This window comes from Prinia subflava, chromosome Z (assembly GCF_021018805.1).
Source record: "Prinia subflava isolate CZ2003 ecotype Zambia chromosome Z, Cam_Psub_1.2, whole genome shotgun sequence".
Taxonomy (NCBI): Eukaryota; Metazoa; Chordata; class Aves; order Passeriformes; family Cisticolidae; genus Prinia; species Prinia subflava.
This window is the reverse complement of record NC_086283.1, coordinates 25,804,946-25,815,223: the sequence shown is the minus strand read 5'-3', so window position 1 is coordinate 25,815,223 and position 10,278 is coordinate 25,804,946. Positions and strand designations below refer to the sequence as shown.

Below are 10,278 nucleotides of genomic sequence, written 5' to 3'. Positions count from 1 at the left end.
GGTCCCAAGGAGAGATCCCCGGGCCCCGGGGAGGGCGGGCGGGCAGCGGGACCGCGGGGTCCTGGGGGACCGTGCGGACCGTGGGCACCGCCGCTGCCTCGGGGATCGCGCCGGCCCCGCCCCACCTCCGGCCCCGCCCCATCCCCGCCCCATCCCCGGCCCCACCCCATACCCGGCCCCGGCCTCGCCCCATCCCCGGCCCCGCCCCATCCCCGGCCCCGCCCTTCCCTCGCTGCCAGCCGTCGCCAGGGGGCGCTGAGGCCCGCGGCTCCGGCCCCGCCATGGCGGCTATTTCTCGCAGCGTCTCGCGCGACCGTGGCGCGCGGCCACGTGACGCGGCGCCGGCCGGGCCGCGCCGTTCGGCCCCGCGCGAGTGACGGGAGCGGGACCGGGAGCGGGACCGGGAGCGGGACCGGGAGCGGGACCGGGAGCGGGACCGGCGCCGCGACGGCACCTGCGGGGCGGGACCGCCGGGGAGCGGGGCCGGGGTGGGAAGGTGACGGGGGAGCCGAGGCTGGGCCGCGCCGGCGGTTCCCGGTGGCCCGCAGCGAGCCGCGGCCTGGTCCACACGTGGGGCCTGGTCCCGCCGTACGCGTCCGGGCCCGGTGAGTCCGCGCCCCCGGCGGGGTTCGGCCCCGCGGCCTTTGCCCACCATGCCGCCGCCGGCAGAGCCGCAGCCGGAGGCGGTGCCCGAGCCGGTGCTGGAGCAGTGGCGACAGTACAACGAGACCGACCGGCAATGGGCTCTGCGCCGCCGCTTCATCCTCCGGCACCTCTCCGCGTACCCCGGCGCCGCCATCGACCAGCTGCTGGCGCTCTCCGTGCTCTGGACCAACCACGTCTTCATGGGCTGCAGGTGAGGCCCGGGGTCACGGCGGGCGGGCGGCCTCGGCTCCGCGGGCCCGGCGCTCGCTGTCAGGACGGCGGGGTCGGGGCGCAGTGGATCGGCCCGTGCTGCGGGCAGGAGTGCGGGTGGAGGTGGAAGCCGGGACGGGAGACCCCGAGGGGAGAAGGGTCCCGCGCAGGCTCCCGTCGTGGCCGAATCTCGGCATCAGATGCGTTTTAGAAAGTAGCCGCAGAAGAGCTGGGATGAAAGGGGCTGATGCAAGGGAACTTCTGTCAATGGCCAGTTTAGTTTGCTCGAATATGCCGGAGTTTGTACGTGGAGGGGAGCAAGCCATTGGAAAAGTTTTTGTGTGTTTTGCAAGTAGTTCTTGATGTCCCGCCTCTAGGATTCGTGAAGCTTGTGGTGCTGTGCTGTGTCATTTAAGTGAAAAGAGAGTTTCCCTCTGAGCACAAAGCAGCCTGTAGAGTCCCGTGAACGCTCAGCTTTTCTGGGAAAAATAGACGTGGAGAATGGAAAGGGTATCCTTTCATCCAGCCGTACTGTCCATAGCCAGGTTGCGGAAATCTGCAGAAACGTCACCCACGTTCCACTGACACCTTATGTGATGTGATTGTTTTTATCTGGACGGAAGGACGGAAGCAGCTGCTTAACGACCAACTTCTGCAAACTGTGCAGTGACAGAGGAGCTTGTGAGCATTGATGCCACATAGACAGACTTATAATAATGTTCCATCCCGCAGCCTTGTGGAGGAATAGTTTGTGTCACCTCTACAGAGCAAAATCAATACCTTTAAATACAAATCTGCCTTTTTTTTTTTTTTTCCTCCTGGGTCAATTACTAAACTGTTCTGCTCTGCAAGTGCCAAATTTTAACATAGATTTAAAATAGTTTCAAATTCCAAAGCTTGAGCTATGTATTCAAGTGGAGAATGTCTTCTTCTTATACAGTCTGTGTGGTGCATCTTACTGTGTTTGTGTGCTGTCCAAATAGGGGACTTTCTCTGTGCCAGGGCTTTTGAGAATGGTGCAATAAACAGTTACAGCGTGCTGGTAATGGAAGTGAACAACTGTGTGGGAAGGTTCCACATCCCAAAAACTGATGCAGTTTAAGCCCGTCAGTGCACATGCTTTATGTGATGGACTCCTTCACCTGCAGCTCTCAGAGGGGGTGAGATTTGGGCAGGGTGCAGTCTGAAGCCATTATCAGTGAAGATGTTTTCCTGGAGCCAGTGTGCCCGGCTGGGAGCACTGCACAGGAACATACTGTGCTGTTAAACCAATTCTAGCTTTACTTACAGTTGCCTGGGGAAGGAGGGGATCCTCAGCATTCCCTGCAACTGCCTTTTGCTGTTTGGGAAGAGCTGTTGTTGATTTATCAAGTAAATAGCTTCAAAGTTTGGAGGATTTTTGTTGTTTTCTCGTAAGTTTGTTGACTGGTGTTTGTTTTGGGGTTTGGTTTGGTTTTGTTTCCCTAGTGCTGATTTCTTGCCAGCCGCAGACAGCCTGTTTGTCAGAGTAGCTCAGCTGGTTAGAGCAGGGTGCTGATAATGATTGAACCCAATGTTGTGGGTTCAATCTCTGCATGGGCCATTCACTCAGGACTTGGACTCGATAATCCTTGTGGGTCCCTTCCAACTCAGACTGTTCTGTGGTTCTGTGAAGAACAGATCAAGTCTTTGCTGTGAAACCCGAGTGAGTGTTCTGCTGGGAGAGGATGTGGAGAGTGTCCAGAAGGCGTAGACAACGTGGTCCATGAGGAATGAGTTAAATAAAAGGCTGCATAGTTTAGGTGTGGATGACAGAAGGTGCTCTTATTTCCAGATATGTTGAAGGTGGCTGAGAATGGGGGCAGTGGTGCAGGAAAACTTATGCTCCAGAGCTACAGGGATCAGGGTAGGGATAACCTGTTAAGCTCACAGCAGGAAGACTTCAGTTAGGTACTGGAGGCACTGGGTTCCTCTGGCCACATTAGACAAACACATGTTGAGATTGGTTTATCTTCTCCCTGCCCCCAGCAGAAATATGAGCTCTGAAGGTCTCCATCTTTTGTGAAGAACAACAGTTGTCAAATCTGACACTGTTCTTGCACCCTGCTGGAAAGGGACATTGACCATCACAGGTAATGTCATCTTGTCCCTGTTAGCCAGAGAGAGAAACAGATTCCCACTCCTCTCCCCTTTGGCTGCAAGAGGATGGGATATGTCCTGGTCTGAAGGACAGGTGTTTGCCAGTGAAGGCGGGAACCTCCCTTGGAATGGAAAACATGACCCTCTTCCCTCCAAATTATTATAACTTTGACATTATGGGGTTTTCAGGCAAAGAAGGGAGCAACAGTTCTTTACTGGTCTGTAGATGGAAAACAAGGCAAACCAGCCCCAGCAGCGGCAGCACGGAGGAGCAGAACACAAACGCAGGGACAGCCTCTGTGGGCGGGGCCCCTTCCCCCGGTGCAGTTCCGGGCACAGCCGGCAGGGGGCGCTGCTGGCTCCCGGCCGGGCACGGCCCTGCCCTGAGCCCCCGTGGTGGGAAATGTAACAGGAACTGCACAGCCCTAGGGTGGAGTGCAGGGTTAAAGTGAAGTGAAAAAGCCCCAGGCAGGTGCAGAAAACACCAGGGCTGGGCAGCTGCATCAGGGTTTCTGCAAGCAGCTGCCGCGTGCAGCTGGGAAATGCGCCCTCTGGGTTTTTTCTCCCCTGAGGCACCCAAGTAGATGGTGAGGGTCCTTTCCAGTGAGGTAGGGTGTTAATAACGTCCCAGTTCAGTGGCTGCTCTTAGAAACAAAGGCTCACCCATGGTAGGAAAAGCAGTACAGGACTGGGTGCCAGGGTGGCAGCAAATTCTCCCCATAGTAAGCAACAGCTCGACTGTCTTCCTTGGATGGTAACAGCGAGAGAGGCAGAGAAGCTGAGCTCAGCCAAAATCTCATGGTATATTTGCCCTTCAAAAGAGAAAAAACCCCAGACAAGAGAGTAGCAAGCTGTGCACTTCACCCACTTTGGCTATATCTTTAGTCTCTCTTAAGTACTGGCCATTATTTTCTCTTAGCAACAGAATGGACAAAATTCCATGAGAGAAAGAAACAAAAGGAAAAATTCTAACCCCCAACAGGGTATCACCACTATCTCATCTCCCTTTGATCCCTCCTGGAATTTTCTTCCCATTCCAGCTTCCACTGCCTCCACTGAGGGTTGAGCTGTGCTGGCAAGACAGGCACTGCAGTAGTCTGTGCTCAGAGTTCTCACCCAGGAATTTATATGGATCTAATTTCTGCCTGGCCCTCTAAATCAGGAGCAGAAAAAACCTTTCTGGAGTGGAGCTTGAGTAGATTTCCAGAGCCCTTGGAACAGCAATATTTAGAAGCTGGTGCAAATCACTGCAGCCCTGGCTGTTGGGACAGTTTTGGGTTCCTGTCTGTGGGCAGTGCCTTGGTACTTTCTGACTTTGGAAGGTGAGCATACCGTGGAACTGGTGCAGCATTGCTCTTCCTCCTTTCTGAACCGTGGTGTGGCGCTGTCAGAGGGTGGTGTCAGGCTGTGTTTGTAGGCTCTCCTTGAATAGAAAGGTTTGGGTTTTTTTCCTGTTCAGCCTCAGTGTACAAATGGCTCGAAATCATGTGATAGATCCCCAGAGCAATGGAAAACTGAGCTGGTGGGGGATGTAAGAGAGGGATGGGCCTGTGCGGAACTGTGGGTGCTGCAGCAGGGTCAGGGTTTGCCCAGAGCTTGTCACAGCCATCTCACCTCTCTTGTGGTTCAGGAACCTAAAACATTTTGGTTACAGCACCCAGGCAGACTTTAGTTTGCTTTTTAAAGAGTGGTCAGTGAAGGCTGAGCAGTGCCGTTGTCACCTGACAGGGCAGTTGCGGTGCTGGTGACGGGCAGGCTCTGGCTGCTGCCTCACACAGGACTCCAGTGCCAGTCTGAGCTCCTGTGTTTGATTCACGGAAGCTGCTGCTCCTCCTTCACACCCCAGTGTTCATTAGTGCTCCTGGCAGCCTTGCCAAATACTGTATTTTGTCAGATAATGTATTGAAATTTCAGTTTAGAATACTGTGGTGGCTGCATGGTTTAATCAGAAGTGGGTTCATGCAGAGCCGGGCCAGCTGCTGTGTGGCTGTGTGCCCGTGCCAGACCAGCTGTGGCAGGGGTACAGTGGTCAGTGCTCTGCTCTGCTCCAGCAGGATCCGAGGAGCATCTCCCATGCACCTGCTGCTGTTTCTGGGACAGTTTTAGTTCTTGTTTTACATAATAAAAGCTTGTGTGTGCGTGTGTGGTGCCCCTTGGGGCCAGCTCTGAGGTGTTCTGCTGTTGAACCCACACAGGTACGGTGTGCAGGTCATGGAGAAGGTTCTCAAGATGGCTGAAGGCATTGACATTGGGGAAACGAGGTCATACGAGTTGGTGCCCAGCAGGAAGCTGAAAAGATACCGCTCTCCATCGGACAGTGAGTACATCTCCCTCTGTTAATGACCCCTTCCCTGTCCCTGTGTGGTGGGCATCGCTGGGAGAGTGGGAACACTGGTGTGCCATGGGCCGCCTCTGGGACAGCTGGCACAGCAAACTGGAGGGAAGTGCCCGTGGTGTGCTCTGCGGGACTGCAGAGCAGTTCCCCCTCCTCTGCTGTGTGCATGATTCACACAGAGTTCTGTCTGTGCTTAGGAAAACACCATTTTTTATTTCAGTTGTCAGGTAATTCCCCTAGGGATGATACCTGGAATCGAATACCTGTCTGGCTTGGTCTGCTGTGGTGAGGGGGGATGTTCTGACCCAAGGGAGGATTGTACGTGTACACAGAGATGTGTAGTTCAGCTCATTGATTTTGAGTTCAGCTTGGAGCTTTGAGGGGTTGGGGAGTAGACGTGATGTGTAGTTTGGGGGGGTTTTGTTCCTCCCTCCTGGGCCTGGAAGAGTGCTGTACATGTCAGCCAAGTCCTATGGTCTTAGGGATCAGTGTTCCAGCTGTAGCTTTTCCAGTGGAGGAAATCCAGCAGGTAGAGAGGGCTGGCAGTTCGATGGCTCTGTCTGCTGGCTTCTCCATGGCACCTTCAGAGCTGCCTGCCCTCCTTCTGGAGGGGGGTGGGAATTGTGCGTGGGTGTGGGCAGGCCCGTGTCAGTCGGTAGTGTTGCTGTGTGAGGCACAAATGGTCAGACAGCACAGGACTCCTCTGGGCTTGGATATAATTTCTAGCTCTGCCAAAGTTGCTTCCCTTATTCTGACAGCCAGCAATCTCTCTGTGCTACCATGGGCCAGCTGTAAAACTGAGGAGATACTGCTCTTCTCCTGTGTTTCGTCTGTCACAGGCAGCAGCCCTGAGGATTCTCCAGGGCTTGTTGCACAGATGGCATAATGAGCTGTTCAGCTGGCAAGAGCCTTTTTAGGTGCTGCTGCAGTGCAACCATCAAAAGCAGACAGAGGAAGAAATGCAAACCTTGCCATAATTCATCAAAACTGATGGGCAAAGAATTTGATGCTAAGAACTTTGTCACTGTATTTCAGTTCACAGGGAGGGCTCTTTATGCTGTGTTCAGGTGTTGTTTTCACCTGCAGCCAGTGGGGTGGTGATACCCGTGCTGTGGTGGTTGATGTCTAGACAGCCTGACCTACAGCAGGGCTGCTGCACACATTGGCACTGGATTAGGCAGCATTTCCTGGCACTGAGCTGGCCTTTTGCTCCTCCGATGAAATTACACACATGTACCACGTCAGCATGTGGGTGCTGAATCTTCCACAGGAGGAGTCTTGTGTAACCATCTCTTGGATGTAATATACTTGCTTGTCAGCTATGTGGTTCTCCCTTTCTGCAGTAGCTGTGCACACCAGGATAGTCTGTCTCATTTCCATTTCTTCTGGAGAAGAAACAAGAGGTCTGTCAGTAATGGGGCCCTCAGCTGCTGCAGCTGTCCCTTGAGGCTGGGGCAGATTTCTTCATGTTTGTTGCCCTTTAGCCCAAAGGAATTACACTGAGAGAAAATGTGCTTCTTTTAAATCAGTATCAACCCTGTGTGTTTTGGAAAGGAGGGTTTGGTACCTCCTCAGATGAGAAGACCTGATGATAAGATAGTTTATCTGACATCATCCTGCAACCCTGCAGCAAAGTCAGAGCTGAGGCTCTAGTCCTGCTCTGGTCTTCTGTCTTGTTGACCATAGTTTTACTTACTTTAGTAGATTTGATGGGATTAACTTCAGAAATGACCAGATGAGTCAGTGGGCAATGTTGGAAGGCAGCATCATGTGACTAAATATGTAGAGAGTTTTGTGGAGTACCTGTGGAGGTGGAAATACCACTGTAGTGACCTACACAAGAATGACTGGTTGTCTTTGATGAATTGTGAATGTCTTTTGGAAGGAAACCTTTTGGGTTTTGGCTAAGGAATGCGCATCCTGTGTTCAGAGCCTGCAGGCTGCCCTTGAAGATCACTTTCTGAAAACACTATCTTCCTGTCATAGCACATATTGGTAATTGTGTAATTTTCTTCCTTCTCATAGGTCCAGAGCCAGAAGAGATTGCTGAGCCACCCAAAAAGGTGGTCCCCAAGTTCCGAGTGCGACCACGCTTTGAGCCCATACATTTTGTCACCAGCGCTGAGAAGGATGGGAAGAGGGACAATTCTCTGGATAACCGAACACAGGAGGTGAACCAGGAGGCAAACACAAACAGCATGGCACAGCCATCTGAAAACTGTAAAAATTCTTTTGTGAACGCACGAGAGGTGGATCCCCAGCTCTCCAGCACAGCTGGGCTTGGTTTTGCAGGCCCAGCAGCAGCAGCCAAGAAGGCTGTGAATAGCGTGGACTCCACCACAAGCAGCGCCTTGCAGGTTTCTGTTTCCCCTTCAACTGCCCCATCTGCATCAGAGACTTTCCCTCCATCAGCAATAATGCTGAAGCAGAGCTTTATGGAGAAACTGTCAGCAGCTGTCTGGAAAAATCTTACTAATCCAGATGCAAACACTGGGACGGATAAAATTAACTTCACGTATCTTTTGACACGTTCAATTCAGGCATGCAAGACGAACCCTGAATACATTTATGTTCCTCTGAAAGAGATCGCCCCTGCTGACCTCCCCAAGAGCAAGAAGCTCCTGACAGATGGCTTCGCTTGTGAGGTGCGATGTCAGAACGTCTACCTGGCCACCGGCTATGCTGGCAGCAAGAACGGATCCCGGGATCGAGCCGCGGAGCAGGCAGTGAAGCTGCTGAAGAAATCTGTGGAAGTTCGAGTCGTTCAGCGGAAGTTCAAGCACACCTACCACGAGGACCTGGTGGTGTGTGAGGCAGGCGTGTGTCGCCCGGATTTCCCTCCCGCTCTCAAACCTCATGACGAGTTCGTAGTTGCCAACAGGGACTGTGTCCCAATGCAGCCTGGTACTGAATCCACGAAGGGTTCCACGAATGCCAACAAAGACTGGACTAGTTTTGTCCTCACAGAGAATGCCAGCGATGCAATAGGAATACTTAACAATTCTGCCTCATATAACAAAATGTCCGTTGAATATAAGTATGAGTTGATGCCCAACCGCTCGTGGCGTTGCCAGGTGTATCTCCAAGATCACTGCCTGGCGGAGGGATTTGGCACCAAAAAGACCAGCAAGCACGCAGCAGCTGAGGAGGCACTGAAAATCCTGCAGAAGATGCAGTCAAATATAGCATCCCTCAAAGTGACCCAGGTGCAGAAAGTGGGCTGCTCATCACGAGGCTCCGGGAGGAAGAAGGACCTGAAGGATCTGGTGATCTACGAGAACTCCAGTAACCCGGTGTGCACCCTGAACGACACCGCCCAGTTCAACAAGATGACGGTGGAGTACGTTTTTGAGAGGATGACAGGCATGCGATGGAAATGCAAGGTGATGCTTGAAGACGAATTCATCGCAGAAGCAGTTGGAGTGAAGAAATCTGTCAAGCATGAGGCAGCAGAGGAAGCCGTGAAAATCCTCAAAAAGACTCAGCCGACTGTTGTTAATAACCTGAAGAAAGGCACTGTCGAAGACGTCATCTCCAGAAATGAGATTCGGGGTCGGTCAGCAGAAGAGGCTTTCAAGCAGAAAATCAAAGAAGACAACATTGGGAATCAAATTTTAAGAAAGATGGGCTGGACAGGCGGTGGCCTAGGGAAAGATGGTGAAGGAATTAGGGAGCCTATTTCAGTAAAGGAGCAGTTCAAAAGGGAAGGACTTGGGCTTGATGTAGAAAGGGTGAACAGAATTGCTAAGAGAGATATTGAAGAGATCATTCGAAACTATGCACGCTCAGACAGTCACATTGACTTGACTTTCTCTAGAGAACTGACCATGGATGAGCGGAAGCAGATACATCAAATTGCCCAAAAATATGGTCTTAAAAGTAAATCCCATGGGCAGGGACACAACAGATACTTGGTGGTGAGCAGGAAGCGGCGCAAGGAAGATCTGTTGGATCAGCTGAAGCAGGAAGGCCATGTTGGGCATTATGAGCTTATCATGCCCCAAGCAAACTGAGATGAGGTGTCCCCTTTGACCAGAGACTTGAGTTTCCTGGACACTCGACTAAAGAAAGAGATGCTGCATTTTTCTTGTGGTAATAATGGCATTAACAACTTAATGACTTTTACTTTGGCAATATAATTTCTAAAATGTTGTTAGATGTGTAGGACCGACCGAATTCTGTTCAAGCACATTAGCACAACCCAAAAGCAGTAGTTCTGTTTCTGTATGTGTCTTTGATATTACTCGTTCCTTCACATTTTAATAGTTTTGTAATAGCAAACACACATGCCCAATGAGAAGGAATTTGACATTATTTAAAATTATAGGTCCCTTATTCTTCTTGAGCAAGGAAGGAAAAAAAAAACATTTCTAAAAAAAAAAATTAAAAAGCAAAGGAAATGCAGTCTGGGGGCATAAACTTGTATGTAAAATTGGTATTAATAACAACAAAAATAAAGTTTTATTTCTGGAAAAAAAAAGGGGTTGTGACACTCCGTATTATAAAAAGTGTGAAAACTTGATTATTCTTGAGAAATACATATACTGAGGTCTTGTCTCTGCTGTGTGTGTATGTACAGTATGTAAACCTTGAACAGTTTAGTGGTAGTTTTGTTCCTAGATTTCTACCCTGAGTCTCCCATTCTGAGCATCGCTGAGGGGCGCCTTCATTGCCAGCGAATGGGACTGAGAATTCCAGTGTGTTTCCACCTTGGAGAACAGTTGACATGTGCAGATACCATGATGAAGTGTGAAATGCAAAAACTGGAGGTAAATGCAGAGCCCACGCTCAAAGATACTCATGTAGCTTGTGGGGACTGTTATATAACTTATTTTTTTACTTAGAATATCAGCTGTTTAATCCTGAACAAAACCGAATCTGTACCTGGTTATTTCTCTGCTCCATCCCTGTACCAGTGTTTGTGTCTGGTGAAGCTGATTCCCCAGGAAACTTCTGACCTTGCTCTGACT

At 51.3% G+C, this 10,278-nt stretch overlaps 1 protein-coding gene across 1 annotated transcript; it reads left to right on the top strand.

Moving 5' to 3' along the window:
- The first annotated feature begins 357 nt into the window (after nucleotides 1-357).
- On the top strand, nucleotides 358-9,788 carry NKRF (NFKB repressing factor). Its single transcript, XM_063422996.1, has 3 exons — nucleotides 358-856; nucleotides 5,169-5,290; nucleotides 7,334-9,788. The coding sequence occupies exons 1-3, from the start codon at nucleotides 654-656 to the stop codon at nucleotides 9,319-9,321; spliced, it is 2,313 nt and encodes a 770-aa protein (XP_063279066.1). The 5' UTR covers nucleotides 358-653; the 3' UTR covers nucleotides 9,322-9,788.
- Nucleotides 9,789-10,278: the final 490 nt, after the last annotated feature.

Excerpts from the sequence above, each read along its gene's own strand:
- NKRF (XM_063422996.1), top strand. The coding sequence starts at position 654 with ATGCCGCCGCCGGCAGAGCCGCAGCCGGAGGCGGTGCCCGAGCCGGTG. Across the intron at positions 857-5,168 it reads CACGTCTTCATGGGCTGCAG|GTACGGTGTGCAGGTCATGG; the intron begins GTGAGGCCCGGG and ends GAACCCACACAG. Across the intron at positions 5,291-7,333 it reads ATACCGCTCTCCATCGGACA|GTCCAGAGCCAGAAGAGATT; the intron begins GTGAGTACATCT and ends TCCTTCTCATAG.